The following is a 27,822-nucleotide window of genomic DNA, read 5'->3' as shown; positions in this document are numbered from 1 at the left end:
CAGACGGCAACACGGTGTAATTGCTTGTAACTAATGCACGGTCCATGTTGTGGTGCAGAATGGAGATGGAGGAGGGATTGTGTGTGTGTGTGTGTGTGTGTGTGTGTATGTGTGGCAGTAGCTGACAGAAATATCAGTATGTACAATGAGAAGTCACGCACTCACCCATTTGGTTCTTGTTTGGGAGGTAGTAAGCATTAAGAGCCTGCGGGGGGAGAAGCCACCTGGGGAGACAAACAGGGTTTGAGATGAGATCCCTGACACACACACTCAAACCTATCCACTTGAAACACACCCGGCTGGTGAACAGAATCACAAACACAGCTGCCCAGCTCCCTCTAAGCCCCCCTGTGGAGAAATCTTCACAGTGTGGCCCCACAGCCGGCTCTGCTCTCTGCATATGAAAACACAGATAGTTCCTTTATGATAATCCACTTAAAGCCCGTCCAATCGATGGGCACGAAATCCCCTAAACGACCAACTCTGAGAGCGCGAGATGCCCTTGTTCTGACTGAAAGACTGACGGCGCTGCACGGACGGAGGAGCGATGGAGGGAAGCAAACAGAAGGAGAGTGATGAAAGCTGCACTTTTTTGGTGATGAAAAGGCAGTTTGTGATTTAACTCTTCATGTCGCCAAGCGTGTCGTTGTTTTCAGCACCTTCGGATACTAATGCGACCGTAATGTCTTGTCATAACAGAAAGGCTCTCCGTCCGGGCGTAGTTAAGGAAAGCAGTGTGTCCCACAGCCCCGTTCTGCTGCCTGCCTGCTGCAGATAAGTGAATCAAATGGATTTTCTGTTGCTGTTTATGTCGATTTGGTTTCTGTTGGTTCGATTTGGAAGCTTATCAACAAGCGTGACAAACTAGAGGACACATGTTCAGCATGTCAAACATACTAAAACATACGAAGTCTGCGTGGGAGCCTCAGCTGCGAGCTCAGACCGGATATGACTGCTGTGATGAGCTCTGATGAGGTATGACACTCACGCTGTCTTGTCCACTTCTTCATGGATCTTCTTGACAGACAGCTTGATGTTGAACTTGATGCTGTTGAGGATGTTCTTGAAGTAGGTCTTCTCACTCACGTCAAACTACAAACCACAGATACAAAGAGAAATCTTTACTCAAACACTTACAGGATCGGTTTGACATTTACAGCAATTTGCTTATTAGCTTCCAGGAGGAGTGTGGAATTGGTCAAATTTAGGTTTCTTCCATGTAAGTGTGACAAATGTGGAAAAAGAGGGGCGCAGCGAGGCTCTGTGCATGCTGCAGTTGCTGCAAGATTTCTCTGTTTAAACCATGAAAACTAAAAAACACTCCAGGAAATGACTGATCCCAGCCAAAAGCGAAACATATTAAACCCTTTTAATTATAATTCAAAAGATTCAAAACACTGCAGTGAACAGGAAGAATTAATCTTCACTTTTAACTCTTTGTACCAAAACAAATGAATTTTGCATAAGAGGACACTCGCTGCATAAATGCCTTTAGATATTCAACCTAATGTAGTTCTGTTTCGCTTCATTTCCACATTATTCATCTTTTTCTTCTTAATATGCTGCTTCATGCCTGCTTTGCGCTGTTCAAGTTTTTCTGATGTAAAATGCTCTGCCTTTTCTGGAAATTAGTGGTAAGATGTTTTAACGTTTGTAGTTTTTAAATCATGTAGCATTTGTAAACTTTAATGCATTAAAATGAGGAGGACAATGTCAGACTATCCCCTATAGCGCCCTGCATAGCGCTCACGCCCTTTTCTAGGGGTGTTCAGACGCCCTGAGAGAAAAAAGTAGTGCACTCAAAATTACCCACAATGCATCTTAAAAAGAAGCGAGTATTAGTATAAAGAACACAGCATCCAAAACATCAGTCTGTTTGCTTAATTGCTGGACAAGACAATTAAAAAACAAATCAAAAGAAAAGAAAAGAAGCGAGTATCAATGGTCATTAGACGGGTCAATATAGACCACAATGCATGACAGGCAGGAGCTTAAAGAGACAGGAACGCCAAAGCCGGTTAAAAAAACGACAGATTTTATATCCTTATTGACTGATTAAAAATACAACTAAAAAAGGAAAACATACAATGTAAGGAAATCAAATATTTTTACACGAGTTTGGTTTGGATTTAGAATGTGTGGTGGTCGTCGTGGTGACAGTCAGTCGTCACGTGATCGGTGAGGAGGTGAAAATAGCCAGCTTTGTGTGGGAATTGCCAACAGAATGAATGCACTGTAGAGTGTGCTACATTGTGCAGCGCAGAGCTGCCATCCAGCAGGTTTTAGTGTTTCCCTGCTGCAACACACCTGACCCAAATCAATGGCTCATTACCAGGCTGAGTGCAGAAGATGAGAGTAAGTTGTTGAAGAACCTTTTGAATCAAGTGTGTTGTAGCAGGGAAACACTAAACCCTGCAGGATGGAATCTCACAGGGACCGGGGTTGGAGCCCCCTGGACATTCACACAGCTTGCTATTTTCTGCTCTTTTCTCTGGCTCCCTCTGGAGAAAATCTCCGACATGAACATGTTTTCATCTGTGAGCGGGTGCAGAGGCCTCCTGTGCTGCAATGACCGCCCCACAGCATACAACAGTTTGTACATCTGTACTGCCTTGTGTGTGTTTTCCCAGCTCGTGTGAGCGCAATACGTACGAAGCTGAAGCTTGCAGACAGCTAATGAAAATATGAAGTCTTAATTAAAGGAAGATAAGTGCTTTAGAAGTCTGAAGTTTTTCTTCCAGTCTGGATTTAATGCAGCTGCAGCGTAGCGAACGCCCCCACCAGCTGCCATGCTGTCAGCCATTACACTCCGTCATCTGCAGCCCATTTATACGCGCCACGGTTTAATTAGCTTTAACAAAAGTTTGGCAACCTATTGTGTGTAAGTGCAACAGACATTTCTACGTTCTAATTAGCTTTTGTTTTTGTGGTTTTTCTGCGTTCTCCTGCTTTGCCTACTGGAAGTACTGGGACTGTTTATGAGTGGATGTTTGATCGGGTTGTGCATACACAGGAATACACACACGAGCACATCCAGGACATGATGCACGGTGATAATGTTGATGCTGTCTGTATTAAACCATCAGTTTCCTCCCAGTTTAACATGAAATATGTCTAACTGAATGATCCATTCAAGGCACATATATTAATTATAAATATTTAATAAAATCTCTTTTAAATCAGCAGTAAATCTGCAGTTACCAACAACAAAGGATGTTTCAGATTATTTAAAACTGATATTTATTCACTAACTTAATGTTGGCAGAGTATGATGGCAGTAAACAAAAACATTCGGGAAAAATTTGATGTTCTTTGGGTTGAACTATTGGCTGGACTGTCCTCTGAGGTGTTAAATTAACTTTGGACAAAGTTCATTAACAAGTGGACGTGTGAAGCTACAAGACTGATGCAGATCAGCTAACAGATTATCACAAAGAAGAAGCTGCAGGACCATCAAATAAAACTTTATAATGAGGAAACACAGCTGGAGAAAACTGTCTTGCTTTTCATTCATGAAGTTTCCAACTTTTCCAAAGCAAACTCTTTTTGAATTCAGATATCATTTATAGAGCTATCAGTTTAGACTTTTATCCAGATGTTTGTCATCTACTGAGGTATCACCTCACTCAACAACATGCAGTCCCTCCAACTCATTTACTGTGTTTCGCTTGTCTTTTTTTTTTTTTTTTTTTTTTTTACACTGTATTAACACTTGTTGGCATATGAATGTATTACTGGCTTTTTTCCCATTTTCTGTTTTAGAAAAAATACTTATGTTCATAAAATGAATAAATAAAGAAATAAAATAAATAAAACAAAATAAAATAAGATAAAATAAAACAAAATTAAACATAATAAAATTAATAAAACTAAAATAAAAATGAATAAACTAAACTAAACTAAAATAAAATAAAATTAAACATAATAAAATAAATACAAAAAAAGAATAAACTAAACTAAATTAAAATAAAACAAAATTAAACAAAAAAATAAATACGACAAAAATAAAAATGAATACGATAAAAAAAACTAAACTAAACTAAAGTCAACTAAACTAAAATAATGTAAAACAATACAAAAAAAACCCAAAATAAAATAAAATAAAATAAAATAAAATAAAGGAATATGGTTGTGAAGTAATTTGTGTTTGGTTGAACAGCATTTGTGTTGTATTATCGAGTATAAGAAAAAGCCAGACAAGTCACCTCTAAAGCGTTGGGATAGTTATTCTGCAGAATGAGCAACACAGCTGCATGTGAGGTTTATAATCTTTTGCATCAGAAAATATTTGATTTAAATTCAGTTTAATTGAATAAAAGGTAACATGAGTGTTTTAAATGATCCAGATGTTGAAGCAGCAGGAGATCATTCCATCAAACAGCTGACAAGAGACACATCAGCAAAGAAATTACAAATAAAAAATTATATATTATATTTTCCTCCAAAAAATTACTTTTACATGTCTCTTATGCAGTGATGTATAAAGAGCAACAAGCCGTATTTTAAGTCCTGCAAAGCGATATTAAATCCAGTCTGCCTCTGACCGCTGCCTCGGTGCGTACTGCCCCATGGTTTTGATTTACAGTTTGATTTATCACCACTTTCATATTTGATCTGGCAGCGCGGCTCTTCTGGAGCAAAACGTCACCACAACGTGCAGCTCTCAGCCTCCATTTATCCACCTTGTTCCTACAAGTTCTTCATCAGGAAGACGTCTGATTTTATCTGCACTTTGAGCTTCAATCAACACAATAAATATGATCTATTTTATTATTTAAATGTTTAAATCTGAATCCAAGTGTCCACACGGCACAGCAACACCTGCATGCTGGGAAAAATGACTATAATGTGTGATATGTGGGTGCTCGTGTGTGGCGACAATGATTGTGTGCACTAAGAAGCTCGCGACTCACCCCGTATTCTTGATCAATGAGCTCAGGTTTGAGCAGGAAGTCGGGGTATCCTGTCATCACCATCATGTGCTTCAGCTGGGAGACGAGGAGCAAAAAAAGATGATAAAAAGGAAGGAAACCAAGTAGACCTGAGCAACCTTGTCACACATCCACATGTTGTAACACACACACACACACACACACACACATGCATCAGCTAATAAGGCAAACCCAATGTAATAGGATTACAGGGAAGCTCTTTATATTCAGCATGGCCTCTAAAAGGATTATAACTTTAGATTGTAAAAGTATTAGAGGGGATATCTTGCAGTGCAGACCCTAAACCAGCACCACAGAGAGAACTGGATTAGGCGATCCTCACTTCTCAATGTCAAGCCCTTCATGTATCCTGTTGCTCTTCTATCTAACCAGCCAATCAATCAACCTCCCACAGAGGAAAGAATCACAAAGAAATAATTAAATGCTTCTCAAATACTAATCGGATCTGCCAGGAAGGCTTCGTAAAGCTCCGAACCTTTGCTCTGGCGGCCTCCTTGGTGGCTTCATCCATCCAGTCCAACTCCTGCAGTCTGAGATCCAGAGAGTGCTTAATGTCCTCTACCAGCTCCTGTACCTGGAGGGACAACACATCATGTAGGAGTAAGTTTTAACCCTTAAAACTCAAAGTCTATTTTTTTATCTGAAAGAGCATGTAGAAGCTGAAGCCCTTTAATCCCAGTTCGCAGTTTATTTTCAGAACAATGGCAGCTGTCAGATAATGAAGCTTAAATGATGTAAAATGAATGTTTTAATATACACTACTCACAAAAAGTTAGGGATATTTGGCTTTCAGGTGAAATTTATGGAAAATGCAATATGTTCATGCTACAGTGATATAATATCATAAAAGTAAGACATTTAAGTAGAAGGATGCACTACTGATTTCCTCATCTCAAAAAATTCATTCAACACAAAAGGTAACAACAATGGTAGTTACACCACAACAAAAAATGTGAACGTCTCAATATCTCGTCATGTGCCCTTGAGCATCAATTACAGCTTGACAACGACGTCTCATGCTGTTCACAAGGCAACTTATTGCCTGCTGAGGCATGGCATCCCACTCTTCTTGAAGGGCAGCCCTCAGGTCATTGAGGTTCTGGGGTGCAGGGTTTCGAGCCTCTACACGACGGCTCAGCTGATCCCACAGGTTTTCAATGGGATTCAGGTCTGGAGAGAGTGCAGGCCATTCCATTTGAGGTACACCAGTCTCCAACAGCCGTTCCCTGATGATGCGGCCTCGATGAGCAGGAGCATTGTCGTCCATGAAGATGAAATTAGGCCTGTGCTGTTCATGTAGGGGCACAATCACTGGATTAATGATGTTATTCAGGTAGTATGGGCTTGTCACTGTACCATTCACAAAGTGTAGGGCAGTTCTGTACCAAGTGGACACCCCTGCCCACACTGTAACACCGCCACCACCAAAAGCTCGCCTGGTGACAACAGTGGCTGATGCATAGCGCTCTCCCTGACGTCTCCAACATCGTTGCCGGCCATCATTTCTGCTCAGTGTGAATCGACTTACATCAGAGAACAGCACTGAGGCCCACTGGTTCCTCGTCCAGCGTAAATGCTCCCTGGCCCATGCAAGACGATGATGCCTGTGCCTGGTGGTGTGGTCAGGTACCCGTGCAGGTCGTCTAGCACGCAGACCACGCTGATGTAAACGGTTTCGAATGGTCTGACGTGACACTTGGGTGCCTCTCACCTCTCTTAAACGTGCCTGGAGTTGAGTGGCATTCATCATCCGGTTTCTCAGGGCAGTGTTCACAATGTAGCGGTCATCAGCACGGGATGTGGCCAAAGGACGTCCACTTCTAGGCCTTTCTGTGACTCTTCCAGTCTCTCCATATCTCTGTTGCAACCTGCTGATGACACTCTGTGATGCTCCAAGCTCAGTGGCCACTTCTGTCTGAGAACGTCCTGTTTGAAGCGTCGCAATGGCAAGGGACTGTTGTTCCATTGTTAGGTGTCGTCTTGGTCTCATGATGTCAAAATGTGAACAGCATGATGAGGACAACTGTTTAAACACCAGCTCTAATTGAACCAGGACATTTATTGGTCAATTCAAGGATCACACACCTGCCGTGATTTTTGCCGTTAAGCTCCTTGTTAGAGAACAGCAACTTGTGCAAAATTTATTGAAACATTTAACAGTTGGACATGTGCATTTAAAAGCTTAGAGAAGATCACATTAAGTTCACCTGTACAGGTTTGAATGCATTTTAGGCTTGTTGTGAAATTTCACCCAAAAGCTGAATATCCCTAACTTTTTGTGAATAGTGTATTTTAGCAGCATGAAAGGCCAACCAGAAGAAGAAAACAGTATTTATTACCAACAGTAACAGTAACAATAACACACATATCGGCAGTGATTAAGCCTTTTTGCTTCTGCAGATTGTTCTTTCAGGTCTTGGCTTTCAGGGGAAAAATACAGGCATTGAAACAAAACAACAGTAACCATTCACATATTTACACTTTTTACTCATTTACAGTTATTTATGCTACTATTTACTTCCTATCATCACTAAACCAACTCAAACCCAGCTTATTTTAAGCACCACCATGCATCGAAAACACCTTCTTGGCTTTATTCCAGCCACAGAAGAGCATCATTTTTCTTCTTTTCAGGCACACATTGAACTTTTCTGCTTGCTTGTTGATCTTTGGCTGCTCCTGATCGGGCAATACAATCAATTTAAGCTCTCTGATTGGTGGAAACTTTGACAGGAAGTGGCTTCTTCATAATTATCTGTAGAAAAATAGAGGTTTGAGCATCATAATTGGGACAGTTTTTCTTTGTTTTTGTTATGACAATATAATAAAAAAATAGTGTTATTGTGGACTACTCATTCTGGATTTCACTAAATTTTAAACCCAAATATCCGGCTAGTGATGAATCATGAAACTAGAATCACCTGTAGAGCGCAGCAGACCTCTGCCAAACCATTGCGGGAGTTATTTTTCAGCTGGAACTTTGATTCCTTTCTGCCAATAATAAAGAATCCTTTAACAATCCTTCCAGATTATCTGGTTCAAAACTAACTAACCAATTATTCCTCGTTCCATTTCTGAAACTTCCTAAAAATTTAACTTTTTGAGTGATGTTGCTCACAGACAGACAAAATCAATGCAGCCAAATACACGAATCAAAAGTCTGAAATGTTAAAGGATTCTGAAGGCCAAAGTGTGAAGCAGCGCTGCTGACGACACACACTGCTGTTAGCCGTAACTTTGCCTTCAACCGTTGATTTTGACAATTTTACGCTCAAGCCTGTGATGGCGACATAATGGTTTTTACTGATGAACAGTAAAAATCATAAATTTTACTATTTATCAAGACGAAGAAATTTAATACTTTAAACTTCAATCATATTTTGCAACTGCTGCTAGAATGAAAAATATATGAGTGACATTTTTTCCCTCTAAAACATGAGGAAAACTGATTTTATGTAATTAAACGTCTTTATTTATTTATTAAATAATATATTGTCATATTTATATAGTAGAAATATTTTATAAAAATGGACTTATATAATCTTCTTGTCCAGTTTATTACTTAGGTTAAGTTGTTAATTACATGTACGTGTATATATGAACTTTCATACCTTATCAGTTTATTCCACAGTGAGTGGCAGTGTGTTGGGAGACTCTACTAATGTCCACTGAAGTGACAAAATTGCAAAAATACCATTCTTACTTGTGGATATACTAGAAAACAACCTTTAAATAGGCGTCCACTGTAGTGGACACGATGCATCAAAAGGTTAAAAGGTTAAAAATTAAAAGTCTTTGAATGTTTGGACTTTGGTGAGGATATTCAAGCAAAAAAAGCAGGACATTTTTTAATATGACATCTTTTCTGGCAGTTCTGAGGAAGTGGACAATTTATTCCATGTTAGTTTAGCTGGTAATAAACCATCCATCCATCCATCCATCCATCCATCCATCCATATATCCGTCCATCCATCTGTCCATCCATCCATCCATCCATCCATCCGTCCATCCATCTATCCATCCATCCATCCATCCGTCCATCCATCCATCCATCCATCCATCCATCCATATATCCGTCCATCCATCTATCCATCCATCCATCTGTCCATCCATCCATCCATCCATCCGTCTATCTATCCATCCTTCCATCCATCCATCCATCCATCCTCTGTCTGCCGCTTATCAGCAGCCTAAGCAGGGAAGCCCAGACTTCCCTCTCCCCAGCCACATTTGCCAACTCTGCAGGGGGTATCCCGAGGCGTTCCCAGGCCAGCCGAGAGATATAATCCCTCCAGCGTGTCCTGGGTCTTCCCCGGGGTCTCCTCCCACAGGGACGTGCCCGGAACATCTCACCAGGGAGGTGAGATGACCAGATGCCCGAGCCACCTCAACTGGTTCCTCTCGATGTGGAGGAGCAGCAGCTCCACAAAGCCATAATGCTTAGGGGACTTAGGTGTCCCTGAGCATGATGTTGCTGTTACTTGTTAAGCTCATTAAACAAGTAACAGTAACGCTTCTCCTGAAACAGGAAGTTTAAGGACCACTGTCAACACACCTGAGTGAAATCAATGCATCATTAAAAGGTTTGTGTAGAACTTTAGGCAGCAGGGGGCCATTTAAAACCTGCAGGACGGTGGCCCTTGTGGACTGGAAATGGACATCTCTGTCCTAAAAGCAAAGAGGACATGTTGTGTTGCTGCATTTGCAAATGCAACATGTCACTGGTTTTTCTTTCTGGTCTCCTGCCTTTCAGCTTCAACTCCTGAGACTCATTCATTTCTGCTCGTGTGGCGGTGAGCAGCATCGGTGAATCAGCGAAGGCTACACTTTCCCGTTTAATGAGGTCTGCAGCCTGTGTGAACATGCCCAAATATCACCGTGCATGCTAACACAATGTGAAACAGGCCTGGTGGACACATACAGTAACATTACCTTGAAAAACCCTTCCTTTCTAATTCATATGAGCACATGCAGTGCAGACACCCCTGATTTGATTTTTAAAAGATTTTCAGGAACTTCTGATGAGCAGCTGCTGCTGCAGGACGTGTAAAAGAAATCTCTGTCTTCTCTGGTCTTCATCAGAAAAGCGCCACTCGCTTAATGTGTTATCTTAAAGTTACACCTGCTAGTTTATTAAAACCTTAAAAGAGATGGAAGGAACTGGAAACTTAACTCTCAATTATGCTACCGTATGTGGAAAGTAATTATCACCCAGAACTTAATCAGTAGTGCAGAACTGGCTTCATGCTTGATGGTCCTAAGCTGCAGAAGACTCAAGAGATGGAAAGAGAAGAAGAAATATGGCTCAATGGAGGATGAAGAGGGTGGGGTGGAGAATATGAGCATAAGAGGGTAAAGGGAGATGATGGAGGGCTTAAAGAAAGAGCAGGGGGTTACAGAGGTTAGGAATCCCATTGGGAACCATATCCCCATGACCTGAAATGAAGACCAGACCGAGCTAAGATTTCATATGAGGGTGTATTCAGGTGAAGAGGACCCCTGGCTGGAGAAGCAGTGAAGTTCATCTCAGTTATTTTCTCGGGTCAAGCCCAAATGAGAAGTTCTATGTATAAGATTTTACACACGACTGTCTTATTAAGTTTCTATGGATGAGAACTGATGCTGATGGAAGAAGACCACAAAATTTCTACGTGCTGTTCATACTCGGCCCTACTGGGCGGCCACATCATCCAAAGACTCACCTTTATTATTTAAATCACATGCTTTAAGATAACCAGTCCAAACATGTCAGGGACTGGCAGCTAGTCGAGGTGTAACCAGTCTCTCGCCTGCTAAGTGCTGTCAGAGGCTCCAAGTTCCTCAACAAATGGACCAGACCAAGTGTGAATGACTGAACGAACGAACGAACGAACGAACGAATACTCTTATCATATACTCTAGTAGTTCTCATGGCTTAATTTTGACCATGCTGGTAAAAGTCCAGAGTTTGATTAATAAATATAAACTCCATCTTTTACAATTAACTGGCGACTGCCTGAAATGATCTCACAACTCCTACAAGCGTTCCATGGTGATATTTGGTGCTCAGTCATTGACTATACTCTGTGAAGCATTATAGACTGATAGGTTTGATCAGATCAGAAAGTGGTTCAACAACGTGTCAGGAGTCACGCTGCAACAATCAGCCACTTCCAGATGATTATTACTGCAAAGTGAGATGACTTCACAACTATGGCAACCACCTGTGTCCACCTCCTTTCAAAGTCTTCGATCAGATGTTTACTGACAGAACTTTAGTATGTTTGGTTATTGTCTGCTGCAGATGTTTTCTTTTTGCAGCAGAATTAAACAAGATGTGTCACATTGAGGACTAATCTCTCTAAAATGAACGTATTATTGTTTAGGTTCTTATACTAACTGAGCTCAGCCTCAGTGTGTCTGTGAATCCTGACTAAAGGTTGTGATTACTTGTGATCACTTTTCTTCAATGGAATTTTCTTGGCAGGAGCGATAGATGATCAGCTGCAAACACTGGTGTTATCTTGACCTAATAATTTCAAACTTATCTTAAAATTCATCTTTACTCTCTTACTCTGGGCTTTTAGCCCAGTGTACGTCTGCTTCTGGTCAGTGGCAATAGTTTGATTTTAATTACTATTTATTTTACTGTTTTATTGTTTTAAGATCTTATTCCTTGTATGATCACTATTTTTATCTTTTTTTTTTTAAAATCTCTCTTTTAATTGTTTTTATCTCTTGTTTTGGCTGATTGTGTACAGCACTTCGTTCCAACTCTGGTTGTTTTAACGGGTTTTATGGAGTGTTGAGTGGAGTTGAGATTTCTGATGAATCTGAAACAGCTGATTTCACATGGAGCCAGTTTTAGTGTGTGCATGAGTGATATTTTGATAGTAGAGGAAAATACTTAATTCTGACAAAAATTTATACCTTATCTGTGCCAGTTATTGAGTTGTTAAACTTGAAGATTTTCCCTCTTAAACACAAAGTTCTCTTGATAAACAGGGGCTGCCTACAACAGCCAACCGCCCAGCCGGTTACTGCTCTGTAAATGGACATAAAAGCTGTTTTTCCACACATCTTCTGTGAGAGAAATGTCATAAATGAGACTTGTATATTCAGACCTTGGCTTTGCTCTGCGAGGAGAAGTGCTGCTGTACAAACAGGGCTCCCAGGGCCATGCCGAAGTGTTTGTTGGCCTGGGTGAGGCAGAGCCGGCCCAGCTCCAGCTGCTGCTCAGTGCCGTCAATCTCTCGAGAAAACTCGTGGATGGTGCTGCGGAAGGCGGTGGACAGGTGCCCACTCAGCGCTGCCACAATGCGCCACAGCATGTAGTTATGAAGAACCCTGGAACAAAAGAAACAAATTCTTTTATTAATGAAAAATATCTCTGCTGCAAAATGGTTTGAATTGTAAACCTGCAGGAGAGAATTGGGTGTTCACAGCTTTAAAATGAGAGTTTTTTTTTTTTTTTTAAAAATATTCTGATCCTCCTTAACAAACATACAGTCAAAGTAAGGTGCAAGCAGCTGCAAAACAACAGCTGGATGGCAATTTAATAAGAAAATACAGAAGACCGTCTATGTACTCTCTCCCATTGACAGTTAATGTACAACCCTACATGTATTTTGTCTTATTTCTGTTAATGTTGGAGACCAATATTTTATTTACAAGGAAATATAGTTTGAAATGTTTTACATAATCAAATTGAGATGTTTTACTGTTTCAGAGCTGTTTTGCCAATTTTTTTCAATTTATTATCATGTTTTTTTTAAATTTTATTTATTTATTTTTTTATAAGAAATCATCTGGTGACAGTGGGTCCGTTGGTAGAGCTGTTTGCCTTGTGACCTAATGGTCTGCAGTTTGAGTCCTGCCCCTCCTAAGGAAAGGGGACACAATTGTTCTCTGAGTGCTGGTCCCAAGCCCAGATAAACGCAGAGGGTTGTGTCAGGAGGGTATCCAGTGCAAAACGTGTTAATTAACCTTTTAAATGATACGCTGTGGTGATGATACACCGTGGTGATCATCTGGACTGTGTTTCAGCTAGTGGCAGGAATGTTTATAATAACTCCTCCTTTCAGACAATCCAGTGTCTCAGCCCTAAAATCACATATTTTTTTTTCCCTCAGCTTGTTTTTTAAGTCACTTCAACTCCTTCAGATCAGCTAAAAACTAATTAATCATATGAATGATCTATTATTAATTATTGATTTGAAAAACATACATAACATTAGTTATGTAATAAAAATAAATACAAATAAAGAAAGAAAGAAAGAAAGAAAGAAAGAAGATAAAAAGAAAAGAATAGGCAAATAATAAAGCTGAAAACCTCTTGATGACAGTTTTATAGCAGTGTTTTATGTAATATTTTATGTAAAATTGTGGAAACATTTGCACATGAAGGTGACCAGAGGGCACTTGGGTTAATGACTCGAAAAACTGAGCAAGCTGTTAAAACAAAATACTTTCAATCAGAAGACGTTGGAGGAATATGTTCCAGATAATCAGGTTAATTATCAACAGGTCGGGGAGATGATGGGATGTAAAGAGAAGCTCAGACAGGTTGAGTGTCTCAGCAGAGGAGAAAGAGACAGAAAAAGGTTCAGGAATCTGAAACAAACTGTTTCTGGATCATGGATCAGTTTCAGAAAAATACTGCTGAACGTAAAACTGTGATGACTTTGTTCCAAGAGGAAATAATACCATCTGCAGATTTAGTGTCATAGTGGCATCAGCGGTGATGCAGACTGTCGTAGTGAAGATGAAGCTACTTCCGGTGGGCTTCTTCCTTCACCCTCCCTTCCATAATGAGCTGTGGAGACTGAAGGAACAAGATCGCAAATACAAGCAGCTAAAATGAGTTTCCTGTGCAGGGTGTCTCTGTGGATGCAGACTGATACCTCAGTTACCATCTCTTCCTAAAGCAAAGGTTAAAAATCCAGGAGGGTCTTGGAGGGGGGCCACTACTCCTCCACACCAAAAAGGGCAAACAAGGGGGCTCAGGTATCTGTTTAGGATGCCTCCTGGACATCTCGCTCTGAGTGTTTTCCAGGTTTGTCCCATCAGTGGTAATTAGCAGACTAGTGCAGAGTTTGATTTTATCGGCTAATAAAGTTTGATGTGTGTCAGGTGTGTTGTAGCAGGCAAACTAACACTGGCAGGACTGCAGCCCTCCAGGAGTTTCCCACCCTGTGCTAGAAGGACCACGTCTCTCAGATAGTCTGGAAACACCTCAGGATTCCCCTGGATGAGATGGAAGGTCAGGACAGAGAGGGAAGTCTGAAAGTTTGCCTCATGGATGGATGGATGGATGGACAGATCTCCAAAAAACCTTATTTCTTGCACCTTGGTGAAGCAGTCTGTAGCTCATTATGCACAAAATGGACCAGTCGCTGAGCTGAATTTCTGTTTGTCCAATCACAAGACGGAATTGACAATTTGACAAAACCTGAATAACTGAGAAGATTAAATGTGAAAAAAGCTGTAGCGCGTATCTTCTGAACGAGCTTAAAAGTTTAATATTTCAATAAATGAAGTGGCAAAATAACAAAATAGACGTACTGAGTTTGTTTTGGTGCTGAGTTGTCTTAAGGTAACAAAGTTAGCCCGCCACTTAAAAAAAAAAAAAAAAAAAGCAAAAAGTCTTACGTGATACTAACTATGCTGATTTAGTTAGTAACTAACAGACGCCACTGGTTGAAGAACACAGCTGGGAGCAATCATCTAACTTCAGACATTGTGAATGGAAGCAGCTTCAATAAAAGTAAAGTTCCACCATTAATTTATGTAAAACTTGTTAGTTTTAAAGTAGCAGAGTTACATTTAGCAACATCTCTATATGTATATGGCTGTTGGGAAATTCTGCCGAACAAATAATAAAACTAAAGTTGTCAGTATTAATAGGGTTGCCATGTACTGGACACTGAAAACTGGTGCAGACCTCTAACTCCTGTTGAAGCACTTTGTAGCTCATTGTGCAAAAAACTGACCAATGGCTGAGCTGATTTTTTTTTCAGTGTCTAATAAGCGTTTGGTTTGAAGGCTTGTCATCTAATCACAAGTTATTTTCACAAAACAATAAATATCTCAAAAACTACAAAAGTTTACCATAACAAAAGTCAGAGCATAATTCTCCTGAATTTACCGAAGAGATAAATATTTGAATGGCTGAAATGGCTCAAATGGTTAAAGAAGAAAGAATTACCAAAAGAGACAAACAGGAAAACAAGAGTGTGATGAATCGCATTCATTTTGACTAAAACTTGCAAAAGACCACAAGATGATGCTAAACCACACCCTGCACCCATCACAGCAGCATGGCTCCACAGAAGAACTGGTCCGCCTGCAATCCAGATCTTTCATCAATGCAAAACATCTGGGGCATCATGAAACCCAAAATACCACAAAGAAGGAACGTAAGGTGCAGCTTGAACGATCAAACGTATCCGCTGGTTACAGATGGACGAGTACAACAACAATCTGCTGGTCTAAACTTTTACACAAGAGACCGTTTTGACAAATCGTGAACAAACAAAGGGTTGATGAGTATGGTGGTACCTCAGCACGTGCTTGCAGGGCATACAGTAAGACTGGAGATGAGGAGTGAATGGTTAGAGAACAACTCCTCCAATCCAGACCACCTCACAGGGGAGAGGCGGCAGAGAGTTGAGGGAAATGTCAAGCAGAAGGAAATAAAATGGATCATTCATTTATGTATTCAAGCTGTGTCTTTCCCCCTCACACGATGGAAAGCTGGTGGGTCCTCAAGACCCCGCTGGGTGCACGCATCTAATCTGCCCTGCAGGGACAAATGCCCCCTTCTCCCACTGCGAGGCTTCATGCAAACCTCAAGGCATGTTGTTGTTGTTGTTTTCCCATTTTTTCCTTCTCCCCCTCCCGCTTTATTTTTTGTATAATTTCTCCCATGCGTGACAGATATTAAGTCAAAAGCGCCTTGGCAGCAGCGCCCTGAGGTCCCAACAGCAATGCGGTGGCGAAGTGAATTAAATTGACGGGAAAAGAGGGCAGAAGGTGGAAATAACGGTGTTTCGGTAAATGAACGGGCTCAGGTGGTAGCAGCTAATCAACATGTGTTACAGAGGTGGCGGCTTCGCTTCATTAGCTCTGCTTGTTTGTCACATATTTAGGAAAGACACACAGATTTCTAATGTGAGTATCAGTGTGTGTGTTTGAGTTTGGACGTGTGTGGCCTGAAGTGCATAAGAGAGTCATCTAAATGATAATAGTAAAACTATAGCATTTCCCTGCTGGACGTGTGTGGCCTGAAGTGCATAAGAGAGTCATCTAAATGATAATAGTAAAACTATAGCATTTCCCTGCTGGACGTGTGTGAGAGAGCTGGCTGAGTTGCTCTACTAGAAGCAGCTTTAAAGGATTTGTGTTTTCCTCCTGCTTGGTAGCCGCTGGTGTCCCCACATCTTCACTCATTAGTTAAATGTAACCCAAAGGGTCCTAAAACAGGAAACAATAAAGCTTCCAGTTTATGCATTTATGCATTGAACTGGCCAGAAAATTAAACTGAAGTGATAATAAAAAGTTTTAATTATGTTTTTATTTTCCTTATTGTGAACAATAAAGAGCTACTTTATTGGAAAAACCAGTAAATACTAATACAGTTTATAAATCTGTTATAAACTCATTGTCCACTAAGTCAGGTTGCTCAGGTGCTTATTGCTTCAACATCATCTATTTATCCTCCGTCTTCCGCTTTCTCCCTTACAGTTCTCTCACCTTTTACCCATCTATTGAACACCCTTCCCCCCACGATCCATCTGATTATTCCTCATCCTCCCCTCTCATGTTGTGGTCCTTTTTTGTGAATCAGATGGTCGGACTAAAATTAGGTGGAATCACGGCTGCATCCTGCCCTGTGTCAGGCTGCTGGTGGTTTAATGGGATGGGTAATGTTTTCATGGCCAACTTTAAGCCCCTTTGTGCAAACTGAGAAAGGTTTGCACCTGTGTGATATCAAACTCAGTCTGCTGTCTGTTTCTCTCTTTTGTAAAATTCTATTGTTCTGTTTCTACTTTTAGTTTAATTCTTCTATTCCTGGTGACTTTTTAAATGTTGATTTAAGCGTCAATATGGGGCGTATGAAGGGGGAAAATGGCTAAATTTCTTTACTGTGTCTTTAATCTAAAATTTCAGCTGGAAAAGTGATGAACATCTATAGTCAGACAAGAATTTGGTTAAAATAAAAACAAAGCGCTAAAGCTACATCAGTTGTTCAGAAGAAAGATGCGTTTCCTGTTGTTTCGTTTAAAACTGCCCCTGAATTTTCCCCCTTCTCTATAAAATCATGTGTAAAAATCGGTCATGTGCAGGATGTCTGACAGCTGCTACGGAGTCACACAGAAGCAAATGACAGCATTGTCTGCACAGACCAAGCAGTGGCTTTTAATCACCGCAGGACTGAGAGAAGGCTCATTAGCTGAATGGATTTTAATGGGGCTGGTTGCAGAGATGAAAAGACACTGTCCCCTTGCACTACATTTACACATTACTTCAGGTAATGACCCTTCTGAGAATGGAGGGGGGTGGGCCTCTACTCCAAACTAGCCCAGTCCCTATCTGGAGTTTGATCCTTCAGTGTGTTGAATTGTGAGCTCTGAAAGAAAGTCTTTAATGGTGACTTTTCCCATAAAGTGGTGTGTTTTCAGCTCTGGCGGTCCTGCTGGGAATCAAACCTCCAGTGCTGAAAACAGCAGAGAAGCTTGGTCTGAAAGCACTTTTACTGGAAGTTTATATTTTTCTGCTTGATGTTCCCAGCAGGAAGCGAACGCTCCACTGCCGCTGTTTTATATCTCTGGATAGTCATGAACGCTCTGAATCTCACCTGAATAAACACACAGATGACACACACCCTCCTGTGAGGCTTTAAAAACACACACTGGATGCTCACAAACACACACACACACACCCTTATGAGTGACGGGAAAGCAGACAGAGGGAGGGAGGGGTGTGTGGGAGAGACGCTGGTGTTGTCATTAAGCTTTCTGCTTCATTGGACACCTGCTCATCTGGCTAATGGGATTGGATGCAGCCACCACAGTGCAGGGGGACCACACACACACACACACACACACACACACACACACACACACACACACACACACACACAGAAAGGAGATCGAGGAGAAAAATGGAAGATGGGACGATGAGGAGTGACGGAGGTGTGGCAGCTTGTGTCTGTTGACTTCTACGAGGAACTTCAACACGACTTGAATGTGATGATGATGAAGAGTTAAGAGCGAGAAGAACTTGGTCTCCAAACATGGATGGAGAGATTTGAGAGAAAAGAAATGAAAGAAAAAACAAGAAAAACGGGCAGAAAAAAGAATAAATGAACATGAGTGAAAAGGGGAGGACATGGAGAAGATGTGAGGAACGCAGCGAGAAGCGAAGAAAAGCTGAATGTAACAGCAGAAAGATGGATGATCGTTCACTGAACCGTCACGTCTTCCCGAAACACACACACACACACACACACACACACACACACACACACACACACAAAGCTTCCTCTTATTTATCCGTCACATTCTCACCACTCAGTGCATCTTTACACTGCTCCTCTACAGCTTTCCTCCTCAGTTCCTCTGCACTTGTCACCTTGCACCCCCTGCTGTAGCTGTGCGCTACCTGGACAGTGTGTGTGTGTGTGTGTGTGTGTGTGTCAGCAGGTAGCGAGGAGACAAAGCACTTCGTCTGTGGTCCATTAAAGATGTAAAGAGAATAAACCTCTCGGTCTGCTCTACTGGACAATAACCCAACGGGCCAGTAACCAAGCTGCGACCCCTGACTCCACTCTGTGAAGACTGCATCCACTGCAGCATGGACGCATTTTTCCACATCACAGAACTGTTGATATGAAATGAACTGCAGCAAATAAGTCCAGGAGAGATGATTTTAATTACTTTCCCTTTCTGCTATTGTGCCACGTATTATGCGTCCTGATGGCAGCGTGGTGCTGTGGCAGTGTTGGTTCAGATGCTCATCTCAGCAGCTCACTGCCATGATATCTGTTGTTCTGAGAGGATGAAGCCTTCAGTGTGCCGCCGTCTTCACACCAGCAGATCGGAGACTTATTCTGTGAAATATTTTAATGTGCAGGAGTCATTATAAATACATGGTTTGAATTACGCAAAAACTTTGCATATTTTATTTTATTTTATTTTATTTTATTTTTGTTTGTTTGTTTTCCTAAGCGCTCAGTCAATTTAAGTGTTGTGGGGAATCTGGAGTCCATCCCAGCAATCATTGGATGAGAGGCAGGTACACCCTGGAAAGGTCACCAGCCCATCACAGGATCACACAGAGAGACAAACAACCATTTATGCTCACACTCACTCCTAGGGACAATTTAAAGCAGGGGGTCCAAAGTCGGTCCTCAAGGGCCGCTGTCCTGAAGGTTTCCAGGTATCCCAGTTCCAACCCACCTGACTTCTGTTAAATGGATCCAACATGCAATGAAGTTCTGCACAATGACTGATTACTTTCAGTCAGGTGTATTGGAACTGGGATACATGGCGAGTACCTGGAGAGAACCCACCCGTACATGGGGAGAACATAGAGAGGAGCCAGTAGAGGTGGCTCGGGCATCTGGTCAGGATGCCTCCTGGACCTCCCTGGTGAGGTGTTCCAGGCACGTCCCTCTGGGAGGAGACCCAGGGGAAGACCCGGGGCACGCAGGAGGGATTATATTTCTCGGCTTGCTGGGAAACAACTTGGGATTGGCTGTCTGAAATACTCTGTATGGTATTACCTTGACTTACAGCTCTATTGTGAGGAATTTTGGTACCAGGAATCTGTCTTTTGGGTTACACGTAAAACAGGTCAGGATCTTCCATTTCACCAAGATAATATTTCCAGAGGAGCATGCTGTCTCAGAGTGATGCAGGAATATTAGTTCATCCTTTTTTTTTATGTACAAATTCCTGATTTTTGTTCTGTCTCAAGTATGTTCTGAAAAGCTTCCCGATGATCAAAGATGCTGCAGTACTGGTTCTGATGACTATTATCAGCAGAGATCCTATTTTTCCAGTTTTATCTTCTCTTCATCAGCTCCCTGTTAAATCCAGGGTAGACCTTAGTAACCAAGCTCGAAAGATCTTAGAGTTCTAGATTATCCCATCAGAACACTTTGCTCTTAGACTGCAGATTTAAGCCTCTTACATCCTCCATGAGAAGTGACTCTCAAGGTCGCAACAACTAGAATTATTTTTCATTTGCTCCATTCATCCTCCATGAGAAGCTTTGCCTGCAGTGTGGAGGGATCACTGCAGGTGGCGATGTCTGCTTTTATGCGCAATAAACCCAGTTATTTCACATTTAGCGAGAAAATTCATCCAGGGTGGGTTGTGCATGAGGTTGTGCCCTTGTGTTTTAATGCCACATGTTGTGAAAATGTTCGCTCTTACTCACCACCTTGATCAGCTGTTTTATCAAAACAATCCGTTTTATCTGCATCAGCAAAAACACAGAAGTGGCAAATATCAGCTGAGTGTTTTTCCGGTTAACCACGCCCAGCTCAAATGTCTAACCAATCACATGAAACAATGTGTCGAGAGCTGTCTTCAATCACATCTTCAAGAACAAAATAGCGCCATTTTCTTCTCGGGGCCTCAAGAACAAAAAAAGTTCTTGCATCTCCAGTAGGATGTAACAGACTTACTTGTGGTTCTTTGGGTGCATTCTCACCAGCCATTTTTATTCGAATCCCAGTCTGTTTTCTGGGAAAGTCCACTTTGTTCGGGATAATATGAACGTTCAAACAAACTCAGATCAAAGAAGCAGACCCTGCCTGCCTACAAACAGGTCTTGTTTCATTTCAAATGGACCAAATACAGGAAAAGAACTAGAAAACAAAGTGCATTATGGGTTCAACGCACGACATTGTTGGTACACACAACCAAAACATACACGTGACGTGATAGGCACCAGGATCTGATCAAGGCAGACGACTAGAACCTGACCAACCCAGACCACTAGAAGATGACTAACCAGGACCACTACAATCTGACAAACCCAGACCACTAGAACCTGACCAACCCAGACCACTAGAAGATTACTAACCAGGACCACTACGATCTGAACAACCCAGACCACTAGGATCTGACAAACCAAGACCACTAGAACCTGACCAACCCAGTCCAGAAGGATCTGATCAAGGCAGACCACTAGAACCTGACCAAACCAGACCACTAGGATCTGACCAAACCAGACCACTAGGATCTGACCAACCCAGACCACTAGGATCTGACCAACCCAGACCAATAGGATTTGACCAACACAGACCAATAGGATTTGACCAACACAGACCACTAGGATCTGACCGACCCAGACCACTAGGATCTGACCGACCCAGACCACTAGAACCTGACCAACCCAGTCCAGAAGGATCTGATCAAGGCAGACCACTAGAACCTGACCAAACCAGACCACTAGGATCTGACCAAACCAGACCAGTAGGATCTGACCAACCCAGACCACTAGGATCTGACCAACCCAGACCAATAGGATTTGACCAACACAGACCAATAGGATTTGACCAACACAGACCACTAGGATCTGACCGACCCAGACCACTACGATCTGACCGACCCAGACCACTAGAACCTGACCAACCCAGTCCAGAAGGATCTGATCAAGGCAGACCACTAGAACCTGACCAAACCAGACCACTATGATCTGACCAACCCAGACCACTAGGATCTGACCAACCCAGACCAATAGGATTTGACCAACACAGACCACTAGGATTTGACCAACACAGACCACTAGGATCTGACCAACACAGACCACTAGGATCTGACCAAACCAGACCACTATGATCTGACCAACCCAGACCACTAGGATCTGACCAACCCAGACCACTAGGATCTGACCAACACAGACCACTAGGATCTGACCGACCCAGACCACTAGGATCTGACCAACCCTAGGATCTGACCAACCCAGACCACTAGGATCTGACCAACCCAGACCACTAGGATCTGAACAATCCAGACCACTAGAACCTGACCAAACCAGACCAGTAGGATCTAATCAAGCCAGTCACTGATGCAGCACAATGCTTTCAGGCCTCTGATGGTGTCTGAAACACCTTTTTAAAGGGTCTGATTCATTTGAGAAGTGCAGTGTGAAGGCAATCTCGGTACCCCCAACTTAACTGAGTCTGCAATTGGACTGAGTCTAGCAGACTATCTTCATGTGAATGCACCCTTAGACTTTCTAAAGCTGGAGAAGGCAGAGCCCTCAGTAATCAGACCCTCTCCATGGAAGCAGATCCTAGTTTGGCATCAAGAAGCAGAAAACCCTCTCTACCTTTAGATTAGGCTTCAAACTTTCCTTTCTGGTACATCTTATAGCTAGATCCAGTTTAATGATTCTAAACTGGGAGATGTCCCATGATGCACTGGGCTCTTCTCCTCTCGAGACACATCTGAGATCTGTTTCTCCTTTTTCTTTCCCAACAGGGCATTATGAAGCCCTCATTCCCGTCCAAACTCGCAGCCGGTCCAGGCAGGAAGCCGGCATCTCTGGTTCTGGTTGTGCTGGAGAAAAAGAAGAGGTTTTCCTCTCCACTCTTACCACAGACAGCTCACCACGGACCACTGAATCAAAGAGAAGATGTGATGCCATCCATCAGTTTCCTTTGATGAGTAAGGATCTGTTTGAATCGGTTTGCATGAACAGTTAAACTGCTATAATCTGTACTGTATGGTGGCTATGTGGTCACTATGAAATTAGCTGTTTATCTGAGGTTGGATTAATTGAAATTTAAGGCCAAATGCTATTATTCCCATCGTGTCCCGATACACAAAGCGTTAGAAAACACGTCCACATGACTCTATATGTGTTAATATCTCATGGGACATAATTCTTAAGTTTGCTGTCAAGCAATTATTCAGTCAGAATTTCCTCAAGGTTTTATTTTGTTTATCAAGCCACATTTTCTTTGTTGTTGTGACTTGGGACTTGTACGCTTGTTAGAAGCTCAAAGTTTTATAGCCTGCATGATAGATGTTTGCCTGCAGGCTTTTGCAGTCAGCTTATAAAGCTGTGGAGGATCTCTGAATCACAAAAGTCCTTCACAAATTGATCTTTAATGTTCCCCATTCCGGACAGTGACTTTTATGGAAATGCAGCGATGGTGAACATTAAGTTCAACACTTGATCTGGATTATCTGTCCAGTCTGGCATTGATTGATAGCAGCGTTTAGCTAAAAACGTTAGTGGGTGACAGTAAAGCTGAGCAGAACTGGAGCCTGTCATGCTACTACTTTTAGATCTATTTACTTGTCAAAAGGAGTTTTTCTTGAGTCTGTGAAGAACCTTTCAGAGGATAAAGGTGGATCTCCATCGTCTGTGTAAAGAGGCTCAAAGGAGACAGGGACTTCTCTGTAAGTGCACCTAAACTGTGGAACAGCTTACCATTACTCATTTACCAGTCTCCCTCACTGGCCATTTTTAAAACTCGTCTTAAGACTCAGTTATACTCACCGGCTTTCAATGCACCTGAGAACTGATCTTATTTTCTCCTATTTGCTTTTATATTTGTTCATATTGAGATTTATTTTATTTTCATTTTGAGAGAATCACAGAATCTGTTTGTACTGGAGCTTGATGCCAACAGCAAATTAAAGCTGCAGAGTCTGGAGACTTCTCAGGAAAATAAAGCGTCTTTCAGCCTCACTGTGGTTGTAGTTTTATCTGTCATTCTCTGTTACGCCACTATGTTGGGTAGCATGAAGCCAGCTGCCGCGGTTCATCTGCAGTAGACTGTTTCTAATGAAGCATGTTGCTAACATACTTCTTATGTGTTCAGGTCACACAGAGAAAATTTTAATAACTGTGCATCTGTATGATTTCCCAAAATCCAGGTTTAATTATTCATTCATTCATTCATTTTCCGAACCGCTTATTCCAATTCAGGGTCGCGGGGAAGCTGGAGCCTATCCCAGCTGGCTTTGGGCGACAGGCAGGGTACACCCTGGACAGCTCGCCAGTCCATCGCAGGGCGGTTTAATTATTCATTTATTTAAAATATTTTGAAACCATTTTATTTATTGATTTTATTTTTTAATTTTTTAAAAATGGGAGGGAGTCTAAGTCAGAAACAGGCTACATTCATAAGTGTTTTGTTTTTCCTTTGATTGGATCAAACAAACAAACAACACCAAGCATTTACTGAGTGTCAGTCATGCTAAACAGAGCAGGCTGAAGTGCTGTGGATCTTTAAGCAAACTACTTTATCTTTTGTGTGTAAAGTGTGTGTAGTTGTACACTGAAACCATTTTGTGCCAAACACAGAATGAGTGATAAAGAAGCGGACGCTCGGGATGTCAGTTATATACAGGTGAGGAAAAGAAGAGACAGGTAGAGACGGATGATTGAAACGCAGCGTGGAATCAATTACAAAAGCCATCAACGGGGGATGGATGGATGTACAGCTGAGAGAGGACTGGTAAACAACATGACTGGAGACAGAGCATCAGGAGGGAAACAGAACCAGAGTGTCTGAATGGGAAATAGTATCATCCTTACAGGAATTATCTCAAAATGTTCTCTTTATATACCCTAACTCATCAGCCGGTCACATGGTGGCATATCTGTACATGTAGCCATCTAGACATGATGAAGATGACTCGCTGAAGGTCAAACTGAGCATCAGGATGAAGAAAAAGAGGATTTAAATTACTCTGAACATGGTCTGGTTGTCGGTCTGATTATTTACTGGGATTTTTACAAACAACCATCTCCAGTGTTTACGGAGATGATCTGAAGAAGAGAAAAGATCCAGCGAGCAGCAGTTGTCTGGACCAGGATGTCTTGTTGATGTCAGAGGTCAGAGGAGACTGGACAGACTGGTTGGAGATGATGGAAATGCAACAGGAAGTTAAATAAGAACTGGTTCCAACCAAGTTAGCCAGAACATCCTCTCTGAACACACAACACGTCCAACCTGGAAGCAGATGGTCTCCAGCAGCAGAAGACCACACCGGGTTCCCTCCTGTCAGTAAGAACAGGAAACTGAGGCTACAATTCACACAGACTCACCAGAACTGGACAATAGAAGATGGAGAAACGTTGCTGGTCTGATGAGTCTCCAGTTCAGCTCCACATTGGCTACATTCACTCTGCAGGTTTTAATCCTCAAATTGGTTTGATTCGATCATTTCTTCTTTATTGTCTTGGTTGTTCTTATTATTTATTGATCGTTCAGACTGTGGTCGCTTTGACAAACACCAGATATGCCTCGGATTTATCACCACATGTGAAGGCGACATGGGACAAATTTCAGACGCTTATTCTTGCAGCGTGGAAGGAAGTTATTCAGATGTTAGGATTAGAATCTGCTGGAAACATCATGAAAACATGGATCCTTCCCATCTTGGATCATTGATTCAGGCTGCTGGTGGTGTCCCGGTGTAGAGATTTTCTGTCTCACTTTGGCCCAACATGACCTGGTTTAACCAGCACCAGATCTCAGTCCAGTAGAGCAGCTTTGGGATAAGGTGGAACGGGAGATTCTCATCATGATGTGCAGCAACTTGTGATGCTTCATGTCAACATCGAGCAAAATCCATATATATTAATCATAAGGACATAAATGTAATAACATTAATGAAAGTGGTTAGCAGCCATCTTACCAATAAATCACCACCCAGACTCACCCTGTTGCATTCAGGTTCGTTAACTTGTTCATTTTCAGATAAAATGAACTAAACGCATTCATCACGCCAAGATAATAAGTCAAACATATTCCTACATGTCTGCTTCTCTTTCACATGGATGTGCTGCACAGTTCTGGTCTGGTTTGGTGATTTTTCAGGAGTTAAACTGGGTGTAATCTGAGTCTCCTCAGCCTGAGAGAATAAACCTGACAGGTAATGAGGCTTATCTTAGATTGGTGTCTAGACGTTATTGATTGGCATTGTAGAAGTTTTTTTTTACCGTAACGAAGCACAAAAGCTGCTTTTCACCCAAAGTATGGAACATTTCCTCAAAGCAAAAGTTCCTTCAAAGCTTTTTATCTGCAAAGATTAAAGACAAAGCAGCCGTCTGACATCTCCAACGACAACGCTGCTCCAGATGTGGCTGGTGGGAGTTTCTGGGTTATCAGCTGTTTCTGGGATCTTCAGACTATACATCACTGTTATTCTGGGGGTCATTTAGGTTACCATTTAACTGCCTGATCAGCATGTTCTGAACATAAAATTCAAGCTGCGAATGGTTGTAAAACCAGAGATGGAGAAAAGTAATAATAAAAACAATAATTTTATATGATACCATTTATTCATTTTCTGCAACCGTTCACTCCTCACAACTGTTGCAGGGAGACAGTTATTAAAACCACATAGAAAACACCTACATTTGCATGTGACATAAGGTCAAAATATGTTGGCATCGTTGTATGTGCGTTCTCCAATATCGTGGTTCTCTCGCATTTAAATGACTCTCATAACAGCAGCAAAGACAGTAGTCGAAGTTGTGAATTTTCATCGGGATGTATGAAGCATCCAGTGACTGAGGTCACATGATCATGGAGATTTGACAGAAGCCTCATCATCCAAACCAGTCTGCCTCAGTGTGAAACGTCTAAATGATCACTTTAGCTGAACTTACGGTTACACTACATGCATCGTGATTTAAAACATCAACGTTAGGCTGCACTCACTTGGCCTTCTGGGTAGATTTACAGATCAAACCTGCACATATCACTTCAAGTAATCTGTTACTGGACTTAGAGATTTCTTCACATGACAGCTATCAGTCACCTCTACTTCCTGAATTATCCACTACACGACAAGATTTTGGTCAATTTGCCATCTCATACCACGCCCTGAAGTGGATATGTTTCAGGTTAATTGATTACATATCTCCTGTATGAGTGATTGATGCCTCCAGATTGAAGGTAGCAGGATACAAGCTGTGAGATGATAAGATGGAACCACCGTCTGAGAATGAAGCAATAATGTCACGAACTGGCGAATCATGAAATTACCAAAATGTCTGAATAGGTTATGCTGCGATCCAGACATGTATCCTGTCTAATACATAAATGACAAGCAAGAAATCCAGCCGCCAGTCATGCGGCCAGTCATCCGTGCATGAGGGCTGCTGGGTAGCTGTGTAAAGCAGAGCGACTATTGGCGAGCTGTCAGTGGCTGTAACACACACACCCTGACGTGCAGCAGCCCTCTCAGGCCTCCCCTGGAGTCTGTCAAGATGAAGAAGGAGAAACAAAGTGTGTATGCGAGGGTGTATGTGTGTGTCCGTCCATGAGTCTGAGTCTGCAGGAGGTAGAAAGGTGTGTGTGTGTGTGTGTGTGTATAGATCAATAATAATCAGCTGCAGTAGAAGTGGAAGTTCACCCAACAGTGACTCACCTCCAATACATACACAAATTTATGCACAAATTCATGCACAGCAGCTCTCAAGAAGCAATCTATTCACCTCATGACACTGTTGTGGCCCAAGCTACAGCGCCAGCACCAAAGCAAAGGCAGCACACACACACACACACACACACACTCAAAACAAGCTCAATCCAAAGTGCTTACACATGCCAAAAAAGTCCAGCTTAAAAAATGCATGAGTCTAATTTCATCGATCTCCAAACACGCCTTCAACGCCCCCCCTCTGAGTCTGTACCTCTTGGAGGTGTACTTGATGATGTCGGAGACTTTCTGGATGTAATCCGTGGCGAGCACCACGATCTCTTCGTCTTCGGAGAAGTTGTCGTGGAAGATTCTGTCCAGCAAGCGTTTCCAGTGGAGCTGTGGAGGGAAGAGGGACAACGTTTCAGACCACGCCAGCAGTGTTTTACTGATCTGCAGATGGATCTGTCCGTGACTAAACA

At 42.0% G+C, this 27,822-nt stretch overlaps 1 protein-coding gene across 1 annotated transcript in view; it reads right to left on the bottom strand.

Moving 5' to 3' along the window:
• Positions 1-27,822, bottom strand: part of ecel1 (endothelin converting enzyme-like 1) — a gene marked incomplete at both ends in the record, with an annotated part of 55,229 nt that overhangs the window by 19,130 nt on the left and 8,277 nt on the right. The window contains 6 exons of the mRNA XM_079246478.1: positions 166-224; positions 989-1,092; positions 4,914-4,988; positions 5,428-5,526; positions 12,056-12,278; positions 27,615-27,739. Of these exons, the coding sequence (XP_079102604.1) occupies positions 166-224; positions 989-1,092; positions 4,914-4,988; positions 5,428-5,526; positions 12,056-12,278; positions 27,615-27,739 (685 nt within the window). The remainder of the gene's footprint in view (positions 1-165; positions 225-988; positions 1,093-4,913; positions 4,989-5,427; positions 5,527-12,055; positions 12,279-27,614; positions 27,740-27,822) is intronic.

Source organism: Telmatherina bonti (genome assembly GCF_933228915.1).
Source record: "Telmatherina bonti genome assembly, chromosome: 9".
Classification (NCBI taxonomy): Eukaryota; Metazoa; Chordata; class Actinopteri; order Atheriniformes; family Telmatherinidae; genus Telmatherina; species Telmatherina bonti.
The sequence above is the reverse complement of the archived record's forward strand: the minus strand, read 5'-3'. Positions and strand labels throughout refer to the sequence as shown.